This window comes from Mustela nivalis (genome assembly GCF_964662115.1).
Source record: "Mustela nivalis genome assembly, chromosome: 11".
NCBI classification, from domain to species: Eukaryota; Metazoa; Chordata; class Mammalia; order Carnivora; family Mustelidae; genus Mustela; species Mustela nivalis.
This window is the reverse complement of record NC_139030.1, coordinates 931,780-945,182: the sequence shown is the minus strand read 5'-3', so window position 1 is coordinate 945,182 and position 13,403 is coordinate 931,780. Positions and strand designations below refer to the sequence as shown.

The 13,403-nt window shown below is 46.2% G+C and overlaps 1 protein-coding gene across 9 annotated transcripts in view; it reads left to right on the top strand.

Moving 5' to 3' along the window:
• The first annotated feature begins 2,506 nt into the window (after positions 1-2,506).
• The window catches only part of LIMS2 (LIM zinc finger domain containing 2), a 38,063-nt gene continuing 27,166 nt past the window's right edge, over positions 2,507-13,403 (top strand). The window contains exons 1-2 of one of the 9 annotated variants that reach the window (XM_082690307.1): positions 2,507-2,847; positions 3,236-3,283. In XM_082690307.1, the coding sequence (XP_082546433.1) occupies positions 2,837-2,847; positions 3,236-3,283 (59 nt within the window). In that variant the 5' untranslated portion in view covers positions 2,507-2,836. Of the gene's footprint in view, positions 2,848-3,232; positions 3,284-4,786; positions 4,916-13,403 lie in introns of those variants that run through there. The other 8 variants (XM_082690304.1, XM_082690311.1, XM_082690309.1 and 5 more) reach the window with 8 other exon arrangements.

Genomic DNA, 13,403 nt, shown 5'->3' with positions numbered 1-13,403 from the left:
GGAGGGGGTGGTGAGAGGTGGTGTGGGGTGACTGTGCAAACATGCTTTGGGGTGCTCATAGTTCCCTGAGCCCCAGAGGGTGTTGTGTCTTTTTTTTTAATTTGAGAGAAAGCACGAGAGAGGGGAGGGTCTGAGTGAGAGGCAGACTCCCTGCTGGGCAGGGAGCCCCATGCTGACTCCATCCTGGGACTCCAGGATCATGACCTGAGCCAAAGGCAGTTGCTTAACCTACTGAGCCACCCAGGTGTCCCTGTTGTATCTATTCTTGCTTAGAATCTCCCACATTTCTTTTCTTTTTAAAGATTTTATTTATTTGACAGAGAGCACAAGTAGGCACAGCAGCAGGCAGAGGGAAAGGGAGAAGCAGGCTCCCCACTAAGCTGGGCCTGTCCAGTGAGGAGCTTGATCACAGGACCCTGGGATCATGACCTGAGCCAAAGGCAGCCACTTAACCAACCGAGCCACCCAGGTGTCCCCATCTCCCACCTTTCTAAGGTTGGAATCCAAATGCTAGTGTGGCCCTCGTGCTCTGGCTCCCCTGGCCCCTCTCCCTTACTTCCCATGCCCTCTGCTTGCCTGTTCTCTGGATACACTGCCACCTTTCTGATCCTTGAGCTCCCCAAGCCCATTCCCACCTCAGGGCCAACTGCCCTTGCTGTTCCCTCTGCTGCTCTTTTCCTCATTCTCGTTTTAGCTCAGATGACACTGCTCAGAAGCCTTCCTTGCCCCTCTAATCAGTCCTTCTTATTGTCCTTTTCCTTGCAGCACTGTCCCTGCCTAAAGTCATGTCTATGTTTTATTTCCTGTCCGTCCCCCACCCCGTGTCCTCTGGCTCACTGCTCTGCCCCTGTGCCCCAAATAGCATAATCTCCATTAAATGAATGGGTCTGGGTGAGTGAGTGTGTGAATGACCTACTGCTGGGTAACTGCTGCTCTTTCCTGCTGATCTGACCTCTGGCTGCACTGTTGGAGGGTGGCCCATGGCTCCTTGGATCCTCCGTACCTCCAGGAGAGCTGAGCAATGCCCACAGACACCAGCGAGCTCTTGCTGAGCGTGTCCATGGCCCAAGGATGAGGCTTGCTGAGTGGTCAGGTGAGTGGCAGAAGGCTCTGGAGACTTTCAGCCTTTCAGGTAGACATGGGGTCCCCTTGAGGCAGGGAACAGGTCCCTTTGGTATTCTCATTTCTACTTTTCATTCTTTTTGGTTCCTTTTGGTCCTTTGTTTCCATCCACCAGTATTTAGTGAACCATCCAACTGGGCAGTCTGTTTCTGGGGGCACAGTCTTGTATACCTGCTCCCTCTGCATCAGCAATTGGGAAAAGCATTTCTCCTTAAAGAGGCAGATGAACCAAGAAATCTTCCATATTTTAAGCTTAATCAGCCATCGAATTACAGTTAAACACTATCAGCTATGACACAGCTGCAAAAGAACAAGTACAAACTGCACAGGTTTCAAGACACCAGCTACTTAGGAACAGATGCCTTTTCCCAGCTCAGTTCTGCAGATGTAAGTCTGCATGGTGCTATCAACTCATTATTCTGAATTCCATTGCTTATTTGTGAGTTGCTACTTAGCACTGTCATTTCTAGATAGTCTTTATCTGTTGCCAAGCTAGAGGTAATATGATGTTCGGTAGGGTTAACATATGAGGCTGCTTGGTCCTGGCCTCACAATGTGATATTTGGGCTGCTTGCAATCACAAGCTATGCTCCACAGCCCAGCTCTAGAAATACCTGCCTGTAGGCAGAAAGGGTGAGGGTTTTTGTTTGTTTGTTTGTTTGTTTGTTTTGTTTGCTTGTGTAATGATTTCCCCAGAAGAGATTGCCTAAATGGTTTTGTATCACACAGTCCCTTTAAATAGCTCTTCTCTAACTTGTCCATAGTCCTTCCTTATAGAGAGGAGTACTTAGTTCTCCTCCCCAACTTGGGGGGTTGATTTTTTCATTGTAAAGTACCTTTTGCTAGGTGAGGGGTTGCTCACAAACCGTTATTTGCCCCCCCCCCGGGGGGGGCACCGATCTGGCATCTCAGTATGCTGTTGGGCTCATGACTTGGAGGGGCGCTGACTTGGAGGGGCGCTGATTTGGAGGGGCGTCGTTAGACCTTGGCCTCCCTAGGGGCAGGACATCGCGGACTGGGGGTTCCCAGGCCCCCCTACCCCCCAACACCCCACCCCCCACTCAGGAGGGAGTCGGCGCCCAGAAACGTCACTTTGAGGAATGAAAGCGTGAAGGTGATCCCCTCTCTGGCCCGGGCCGCAGTAGGAATTCAGGGCTTGGAGCCAGCAGGGAGGTGGTCTCAGGATCGTCCCTCTATGTTCTCCAGTTCCTCGTCCCCCGCCGGTGTTCGCTTTCCTGGGCAGCCCGGGACAGCGGAGGGGAAGCTCCAGGCAGGGCGTTCCGGCGGGACTGGGGGGCTTGTTCGCGGTTATTATAACTTCACTCCCTTTAAAAGGAAAACTATGCCCGGAATCCGGGGAGGTGGCGAGCGAAGCCCTGGAAGGGAGGACGTGACCAGTGCTCGCCGCAGGCCAAGCTTGGGTATCCCCAGAGCTAGGACCGCGCGAGTGGCGGGGCCCACCCCTCCGCCCCCACTTCACCCCCACAACCTCGCGGGCGGGGCGGATTCCACCCCCGCCTCCCCTCCGCCCCCACCTCGCGGGCTGGGCTGGGCTGGGGCTGGGCTGGGGCTGGGCCGCGGGCGGAGCCGCTCTTGGCCTTTTTTGGGCGTCTCCCTGCTCCTCGCCCCGGACCTGCTGGCTGGTGCTCGTCTAGTTGCTGAGGCGGCGGAGGGGGGTCCCGAGGCGACCTCGGGCTCAGCGCGCGCAGCTACCATGACGGGAAGGTAACAGCCCCCCACCCACGCCAAGGGCCGGGAGGGCCCCTGTCTGGGCGGGACTGCGGGACCGGACCCCCGCCCCGACCCCTGCCCTCTGCTCTGGGGAAGCCGGCCAATTCACCTGCCGCGCCTCCGGCCTGGCCCTCGACCTCCGCTGGGTGTCAGGGTAGCCGCGCCTGTCAGTACCGGAATGCCCCTAACCTCTGCTGGTGACCGGCTGGCCGCCCCACCGCCTACCCCTCCAAGATGGACTCAGTTAACCCCTCACTAACGGAGAACCAGGGCTCAGAGGGGCTGGGACTCGCCCAAGGTCACAACCAACTAAACAAGGCTTTAAAACCGGACTGTTAGCTTCTATCAGCTTCTTTGACCCCCCAGCTGTGTGATCCTGCAGAGACCTCACCTTTGGAGCCTGGGTTTCCTCCTCTGTAAGCCAGAAATGGTAAACATTTAAAAATAGTAAAAGGTCTATGTGGGGGCCTGGCTGGAACTCTGTCCAAGCACAGGCTGTTTGGGGTGGGGTGGGGGCAGGGCCACGTGGCCCAGCCTGGGCTCTCCAGCCCTGTTGCCATTTCACAGATGAGGTAACTGAGGGCACAGAGGCTGAGTGACTCAGGAGGCTGGTCACATGTGCACTAGTGTCTGGCGATTGTTGGCCTCTGCAGTCCTTTCTGGAACATGGCTGGGTACAAGTGCATGACTCACGACTAGGTGGGAGGGAATGGTCTCTGAGGTCCAGCAGCCCCCTTCCAGCCAAGTCCTGGCAGGAGGATGTTTTTTGACTTGTGGCTTGTGGACTACGAAAATCCTGTGGTTTTGCTAGGGAAAAGGGCTCGGAGAGGCAGTGCCCAGGAATAGGGAGCAGCTACGGAGGGCAGGGTGATGTCCCCAAACCTGGGTGGCATGTAAAGTGGTCACCAGGAGGGCAGAGGCACACTGGCCTGGAGCAGGAGGACAGCTAGGACACCCAAAATGGCGCGTATCCTTTTTTTTTTTTTTTAAAGATTTATTTATTTGTCAGAGAGAGAGCGAGCACAGGCAGACACAGTGGAAGGCAGAGTCAGAGGGAGAAGCAGGCTCCCTGCGGAGCAAGGAGCCTGATGTGGGACTTGATCCCAGGACGCTGGGATCATGACCTGAGCCGAAGGCAGCTGCTTAACCAACTGAGCCACCCAGGCATCCCGGCACGTATCCTTTGATCCAGCAACTGTGCCTCCGATGCACTAGGCTGCCTGCTCCCATTGTGGCCAGAGTCTGCAGACGCCATTGGCCTTCCAGAGCTCACCCTTTTTGTGTGCTTGGCAGCCCCCGGCTTTCCAGTCACCTGCAGGGCTTGACTGTCAGCGGCCCTGGTTGCCCATCCAGAGAAGGGAGGGAGTGAAACTGGGACAGTGTCAGGAGTAGCACAGACCAGGGTCGAGGTGGGATGTGTGCTAGGCAGAGTCTCAGGCACAGCCAACACCCTAATAAGGCAGAGCCATATGCTGCCCGCTTTGGCAGCAGCTTCCACCCCTATAGCTGCAGGATGTGAGGCAGAGCAGACACTTTGGCAGGGGTCCTGTCGCCCCTGAGTCTTCCAGGCAGATGGAGGCCATTAGGTCAGCTGCCTGACAGCCCAGCGAGAGAAATGGGGAAGGCAGGCTGGTGGTGGGAGCAGGGGCCAGCCTGCCTTGCTGCAGGGGTCCTGAGAAATGCCAGTCATCAAATGAAACAGGGACCAGAGTGCACCTTGCAAAACACTGGGCAGAGTTTTTCCTTGTGAAAGTAACATTGCTCATCTCAGAGAGTTAGAAAAAACGCAGAAACAGAAAAGATGACGGGAACAGGAAAAGAAGGAAAGAAAGAAAACACCCATAGTTCCGCTCCTTAGAGATGCCTTTGGGAATATTTTGGTGGCTTGCTTCTTTTCTCATGGTGTCTTTTCCTGCTCATTTGCTTTTCGCAGCTGTGAGCTGTCTGGAAGCATTGTTTGACACCCTCCCTTGAAGTCTGCTCGCCACATGCAGCGCTCAGGCCAGGACTGGCTTGCCTCCCCCTCTACCACAGGCGTGGGGCCAGGCCAGCTGAAAAATGGGTATCTAACCCAACCATTGGGGTGGGTGAGGGTTTTCCTGTCCCAGAAGCTATGGAGTTTCATTTTTGCTCTGTTGCGTGCCACTTTGACCTCTGCATGTCTGCTGCCCCCATGGGACGTCAGGATAGTGCTCACACCCGGATCCTGGTTCTCTCCACACCCACCCACACTGCCTAGAACCAGGCTGACCTTCGGAAACAACCCTCTCATCATACACCTCACATACCGCTGGGGCTCTCCCTGCCATCTGTGTGAAGTGCTAGCCCCTCACAGGACCAGAGTGGGCAAGGCCAGAGGGAGGGCAGTGGAGAGACAGTGAGGAGACCTAGAGGGATGTACACAGCAGTGCACTTTGGAAACACCCCTCTGGGTGCTGCTGAGGTAGAGATGGGTTAGGAGGCCCACAACAAGGGGCCATGGGGATGGGGAAGAGGAGCCGGACTCAGGGGGTCTGGGAGGTGGAATTGGAGGACCTGACCAACAGAATGGAATCCGGCGTCCTGGGATCGAGTCCCGCATCGGGCTCTCTGCTCAGTGGGGAGCCTGCTTCTTCCTCTCTCTCTCTCTGCCTGCCTCTCTGTCTGTCAAATAAATAAATAAAATCTTAAAAAAAGAGAGAGAGAATGGAATCCAGGAGGATGCCCAGTTGTGGTGGCAGGTGTAGGTGCTGTGCTAGTTTAGGCCATGAAGGATTTGAAGAGCTGTGACAAGTCTAAGAGGAAGCATGGGAGGCGACTGGACAAGAGGGTCCAACGCCTGGGAGAGGACTGAGCTGGGGCAGAAGGGTCAGTGAGGTCTTGAGCATGGGTGTAGTTAGGGAGGGGCCATGATGTGGGATGGAAGCTCAGCCCTGGTCTGTGGCCAGAAGACTCTGGATCTTAAAAACACCCTAGTCTTTGTCCCAACTGAAGGGACCTTTGATATCACCACTGATGTACAGGGAGGATGTTAGGACCCAGACAGGACACACCCCTGCTTGGGGATCCAGCCCGTTGGAGGCCCTCCTCCAAGTGCATCCTGGGACATTGCGCCCACAGTGGGTGAGCTCAGCAGCTTGGCCTGCTGTAGAGTGCGGTCCCACCCACCACGTGACCTGTTGTCTGCTGAGGCTTCCCTGTGCGGGACCCAAGCTGGGCCTGTGCCGGCTATGGTGCAGAGTGAGGCTGCTGGATCCCTGTCCCCACATCCACCTGCACCCCCGCCCTCCACAGTGCTCTCCGCTGCTCCCCAACTTCCCCAGGAGCATACCCTGTGACCCCCTTGACAGAAGGGTGGCAACCAGGGTTCTCTGCACAGCACATGGAGCTGTGTGAAGCAGATGACAAGGGCCACATAGCTGGCCTCTGAACCCCAGGCCAGGCCTGGTACCACCCATAGCCCCTTAGCTCCTCCCTTTCCCTCTGCTTCCAAGGTTGACTCTGACCCTGCGAGGGCAGTGCCATTGGGTACAGAGGGCCTGATTTGTAGTGTGTCTTTTAATCCAAGGCTGAAAATACTCCCACCTCAGCTCACTTTGCACTATCAACATGACACTAACTGGTTCACAAACTCCTGAAAATTTAGCAGTCAGCACTTGGGACCCCCCTGGGGAGAGGGGCTGGGCTTTCCACGCACAGTGGCTGCCCTGCCTCTGGAAATACACTGCTTTGCTCTGCTCCATCTGCCATGTATGGACTCATACTTAAATGTTCCTCAGGTCTTCATCTCTGGATAGGGTGGACAGAGGGAGACACCTTAACTCTCCTTGTCCTGGTTATACAAATCTTTTAAATTTCTGATGATGAATATTTGCTCAAGATGACATAATAAGGCGAATGTGTTAATGAGATACACAAGAGGACAATGGGTGACTAAGATGTCATGACTGATGTATGTATGTATGTAGCACCAAAGATGTGTCCACACTGATGCTGGAGTTTTATTTTATTTTATTTTTTAAAAGATTTTTTATTTATTTATGAGAGAGAGAGAGAGAGACAGACAGACAGGCACATAGCATGAGCAGAGGGGAAGGGCAGAGGCAGAGAGAGAAGCAGACTTCCTGCTGAGCAGGGAACCCCATGTGGAACTTAATCCCAGGACCCCCTGAGATCATGACCTGAGCTAAAGGTAGTTGCTTAACCGACTGAGCCACCCTGGTGCCCCTGATGCTGGAGTTTTAAATGAAGAAAATAAAATTGTCAAAATCAGATTTCACGTGGGGTAAGAAGGTTGGAAAAGGTTATCCATCTGAGGCATATGGAAGGCCCTGGCCTCCCAGGGAGTCGAGGCGGGCAGTGTGAGTTGGCTGTGGTGAAGGGGTTGTTTGTGGTGGTGATGCTGGCTGCTCTAGGGATGGCACTCATGGCTTAGCCACAGGGGGTGACAGCCCTCCCTCACAACTTGTTGGTGGCCCTGGCCTCTGTCCCTACCTCTAGTAAGCTATGTAGTATTCTTGTATTCTTCACTACACGTGTGCTTTTTAGACATTTGTGATATAATCCACATACCATAAAATACACTATTTCAGGGTGTATAAATAGTGGGTTTTTAATACAGCCACGAGTTGTACAACCATCACCACTAATTCTAGAACATTTTCATAACCCCCACAAGACACCCTATACCCACGTGCAGTCAATCCCCAGCTCCTGGCAGCCATTAATCCACTGTCTCTATAGATGTATCTGTTCTGGATATTTCCTATAAATGGAACTATATATATTGTGTGGCTTTTTTTTTTTTTGGCCTGGCTTTTTTCATTTAGCACAATATTTTCAAGGTGCATTTATGTTGTAGTATGAGTCGGTACTTCATTCCTCTTTTGAGGGGGTGTGCAAATAATATTTCATTGCATGGCTATACCACGTTTTGTCTATGTGTTCATTTGTGGTGGACATTTTAATTGTATCTGCTTTTTGGTTTTTATGAATAATGCTGTGGTGAACATTTCTATATATATTTTCTAGTCTCTTGAGCATATATTTTGGAGTGGACTGGCTGGATAACATGGTAATTCTATGTGAAAAAAAAATTTTTTTTAAAGATTTTATTTATTCACAAGTAGGCAGAAAGGCAGGCAGAGAGAGAGGAGGAAGCAGGCTCCCCGCTGAGCAGAGAGCCTGATGCGGGGCTCAATCCCAGGACCCTGGGATCATGACCTGAGCCGAAGGCAGAGGCTTTAACCCACTGAGCCACCCAGGAGCCCCCTATGTGAAATTTTTTGAGGAATTGCCAAGCTGTTTTCTGAATAACTGCGTACCTTATATTCCCACCAGGGAATGTATGAGGGTTCTAATTTTCTCCACACCCTCACTAACACTTATTGTTTGTTTCAGTGAGTGTGAAGTGGTATCACATTGTGGTGTGGTTTTTTTTTAGACTTTATTTATTTATTTGAGAGGGAGGGAGACAGATAGCTACAGAGAAAGCGAGAGAGAGAGCACGAGTGGGGAGGAGAGGGAGAAGCAGGGTCCATGCTGAGCAGGGAGCTGGACTCAGAGCTTGAACCCAGGACCCTGGGATCATGGCCTGAACCAAAGGCAGACTCTTAAGTGACTCTTAAGAGCCACCCTGGTGCCCCACATTGTGGTTTTGATTTTCATTTCCCACAAACTTGTCATGTTGGCCATCTTTTCATGTACTTATTGGTCGCTGGTATATCTTCTTTGGAGAAATGTTTATTCAGATTGGGTGCCCATTTTTAAATTGGGTTGTCTTTTTACTGTTGAAATTTATGAGTTTTTTATGTGTTCTGGATACAAGACACTTACATGACTTGCAAATATTTTCTCCTATTCTGTGGGTCATCTTCTAATTTTCTTTTTTTTTTTTTTAAAGATTTTATTTATTTATTTGATAGAGAGAGATCACAAGTAGGCAGAGAGAGAGGAGGAAGCAAGCTCCCCACTGAGCAGAGAGCCAGATGCGGGGCTTGATCCCAGGGCCCCAAGATCATGACCTGAGCCAAAGGCAGAGGCTCAACCCACTGAGCCACCCAGGTGCCCCTGTCTTCTAATTTTCTTGATAGTGTTCTTTAATGCACAAAAGTTTCAAATTTTGATGAAATCCAATTTATCTATTCTTTGATTGCTTGAATTTTGGGTGTCATACCTAGGGAAGTGTTACCTAATCCAAGGTCATGGAGATTTATACCTATGTTTTCTTCTAAGAGTTCATACTTTCAACTCTTAAATTTTGGATTTCGACCCATTGTGAGTCAGTTTTATACATGGCCTGAGGTAGGGGTTTATTTTTTTATTTTTTAATTTTTTTTAAAGATTTTATTTATTTATTTCTCAGAGAGAGAGAGCGAGAGCGAGCACAGGCAGACATAGTGGAAGGCAGAGTCAGAGGGAGAAGCAGGCTCCCTGCGGAGCAAGGAGCCCGATGTGGGACTCGATCCCAGGATGCTGGGATCATGACCTGAGCTGAAGGCAGCTCCTTAACCAACTGAGCCACCCAGGCGTCCCAAGGTAGGTGTTTAAAACCATTCTTTTGCATGTGGCCATCCAGAGGTCCTAGCATCATTTGTCAACAAAACTATTTTTCCTCATTGAATTGTCTTGGCAGTCTCATTGAAAATCAGTTGATTATGGATTATGGAATTATTTCTGGACTTTTAGTCCTATTCCATTTATATATGTGTCTGTTCTTGTTCCTGTACCAGACTCTTTGATTATTACTACTGTAAATCTGTAGTAAATTTTGAAATTGGGAAATATGGCTCTTCTGACTTTATTCTTTTTCAAGTTGTTTTGGTTATTCTGGGTCTTTTGCACTTCCATATGAATTTTAGAATCAGCTTGCCCATTTCTGTAAAAAAGGCAGTTAGAATTTTGATAGGCTTTGTATTGTATCTATAGGTCAGTTTTATGGGGGGAAGGAACTGTCTTTTAACAATATCAAGTTTTCCAATCCATGAACATGGATTGTCTTTCCATTTATTTAGGTCTTCTTTAGTTTCTTTCAACAATGTTGTATAGTTTTCAGTGTAGAAGTCTTACCCTTTGCTGGTTAAATTTATTCCTAGGTATTGTATTTGTTATGATGCTAGTGTAAATGGAATTGTTTTATTAATTTCATATTCATATTTCTTATTGGTTGTGAGTTTTTTATATTGATTTTTTTTTATCCCGCAAACTTGCTGAACTTATTTACTAGCTGTAGTGGTTTTTCTTGGCGTTTAGGCTTTCTTTTTTTTTTTTTTTTAAAGATCTTATATATTTATTTGATATAGATCAAATAAATATTTATTTGATATTTAAAGATCTTATATATTTATTTGATATAGATCAAATAAATATTTATTTGATATTTAAAGATCTTATATATTTATTTGATATCTTATATATAGTGAGAGAGGGAACACAAGCAGGGGGAGTGGGAGAGGGAAAAGCAGGCTTCCCAATGAGCAGGGAGCCTGATGTGGGGCTTGATCCCAGGACCCTGAGATCATGACCTGAGCTGAAGGCAAATGCTTAATGACTGAGCCACCCAGGTGCTCTGGGTTTAGGTTTTTCTGTATATAAGAATATGTGGTATGGAAATGGAGATAGTTTTACTTCTTTTTCAAGCTGGATACATTTTCTTTCCTTTATTTACTTTTATTTCTAATTGTCCTTGCTAGAACCTCCACTACTATGTTGAAAAGAAATGGCAATACTGGACATCTTGTCTTGTTCCTGACCTTAGGGGGAAAGCCCTCAGTCTTTTACCATTAAGTATGATGTTAGCTCTGGGTTTTTATCTGGCTTAGGAGGTACTCTTCCATTCCTCATTTGTTAAAGGTGTTTTGTTATTGTTTCTAATCATGAGAGTGTGTTGGGCTTTGTCAAGTGCATTCTCAGCATTCATATAATGTAATCAATTACATTGATTTTGGATGTTAAACCAACTTTATATCCTGATATAAATCTCATTTGGTCATGATATGTAATACTTTTTATAGGCTGCAGTTATGATTCAGTTTTGTTGAGGACATTTGCATCTATATTCATAAACAATATTCATCTGCAGTTTTCTTGTGATATATTTTTCTGATTCAGGGCAGGGTAATGTTGATCTCATTGAGTGAGTTGGGAAGCATTCCTTCCTGGTAGGTTTTTTGAGAGTTTGTGAAGGATTGGTGTTAATGCTACTTAAACATTTGGTAAAATTCACCAATAAAACCATTTGGTCCTGGGCTCATCTTTGCAGGAAGATTTTTTCTAAAGATTTATTATTTTTTTAAGAGTAATCTCTAGATCCAATGTGGGGTTCAACCTCCCAACCTCAAGATCAAGAGTTGCATGCTTCATCGACCTTGCTAGCCAGGTGCCCTGGAAGATTTTGATTATGGATCCAGTCTCTTGTTGTTGGCCTATTTGGATCTTACATTTCTTGTTGATTCAGTTTTGGTAGTTTATGTCTTTCTAGGTATTTGTCCATTTCAGCTAGGTTATTTGGTTTGCTGTAATGTAGTTTGTATATAACTGTTCACAGCATTCCCTTACAGTCCTTTAGGTTTCTCTAACTTCAGTCCCTTCTTTCATTCCTCATTTTGGTCATTTGTGTGTTCTTTTTTTTTTTTCTTGGTCAGTCTAGCTAAAGGTTTCTTAGTTTTGTTGATCTTATCACAGAATCACTTTTGGTTTTGTTGGTTTTCTCTATCTTTTATTTTTCTAAACTCTTTTTCACTTATTTCTGCTCTGATCCTTATTATTTCCTTCCCTATGCTTACTTTGAGTTTAGTTTATTTTTCTGTTTCTGGTTTTTTAAAGTGAAAGGTTAAGTTATTGATTTGAGATCCTTTAAAATATATGACTATAAAGCTATTTTATACTATACAACTATTTAACTATTACACAACTATTTTTTTTAAATAGGCTTTGTGCCCAACATGGGCCTTAATCATGACCTCAAGATCAGGAGTCACGTGCTCTACTGACAGAGCCAGCCTGGCACCCCTATGATACAACTAGAAATAACTATAGTTATAACCATACAACTATTTAGAAATATAAATTTCCCTCAAACACCACTTGAGCTACATCTCATAAATTTTGGTGTGTTGTGTTTTCATTTCAAGGTCTCTTCCAAATTCCCTTGTTTTTTTCTTTGACTCAGCAGTTCCTTAGGAGTGTGTTGTTTAATTTCCACATATTTGTGAATTTCCTAAATTTCCTTCTCTTATTGATTTTAGATTTTATTCCATTGTGATCTAAGACTGTGCTTCCTATGTTCTCAGTCCTTTTAAGTTTCCTGAGGCTCTTTTCATTGCCCGGCATATGGTCTATTCTGGAGAATGTTCCATGTACCCTTGAGAACACATGTTCTGCTATTAATGGGTAGAGTGTCTCATGGATGCCTTTTAGGTATAGTTGGTTTATAGTGTTGTTTATGTCTTCTATATCCTTGTTTAGCTTTTGTGTAATTTAGTCTATCCATTAAGAAAGTTGAGTTTTGGGGCATCTGGGTGGCTTAGCATCAGCTGGCTGAAACATCTGCCTTTGGGTCAGGTCATGATCTCAGGGTCCTGTGATCTCAGGACACTGGGATCAAGCCCCACATTGGGCTCCCAGCTCAGCAAGGAGTCTGCATCTCCCTCTCCCTTTGTCCCTCTGCCCCTCCCCCAGCTTGTGTGTACTCTCTCTTTCTCTTTCTCAAATAAATAAATAAAAATCTTTTTAAAAAGTGGAGTATTAGAGTATCTAGCTATTATTGCTAAATTATCTATTTTTCTCTCATTCTACCAATTTTTCTCTAAGTATTTTGAGTCTATTGTTAGGGTGCATATATATTTATACTTGTTATTTATTTTTGATGGATTGATGCTTTTATCACTATAAAAGATCCTTTATTGCTCTTGTAACAATTTTTGTCTTAAAATCTATTTTGTCTGATGTTAGTATAGATAGCCACTCCAGTTCTTTTTTAGTTGCTGTTGGCATGGTATATATTTTCCATACTTTTACTTTCAAATTATTTGTGTTTTTGTCTGAAGTGAATTTCTTATAGAAATCATATAAGTAGATCATGTTTTTTAAAAAAAATTCCATTTGCTAATTTCTGACTTTTAATTGGAAAGTTTAATCCATTTACATTTAATGTTATTATTTTACATTTACCATTTACTGTTTCTTACAATATAACTCTTACGTATTTTTTGTTTCTCAATTCCTACACTATTATTGCCTTCTTTTGTGTTATTTCATTATGCTGTTGTTTTAAAATCAGACCGGAAAAATAGGTTGATAAACAAAAGTACATTTATATATTGTCTTCTATTTTATATATAGTTACCTTTACTATGTTAAGGTTAAATATACTTTGCTGCCTTTTATTTCTTCGTGTAGATTAAAATTATTGCCTAATGTCCTTTAATTTCATCCTGAAGGACTCTTTTTAGTATTTATTTTCAACTGCAGAATTTCTATTTGGTCTCATTTAATAATTTCTGTCTCTTTATCAATATTCTCCACTTGGTGAGATATCATTCTCATACTTTCCTTTATTTTTTTAAGACATG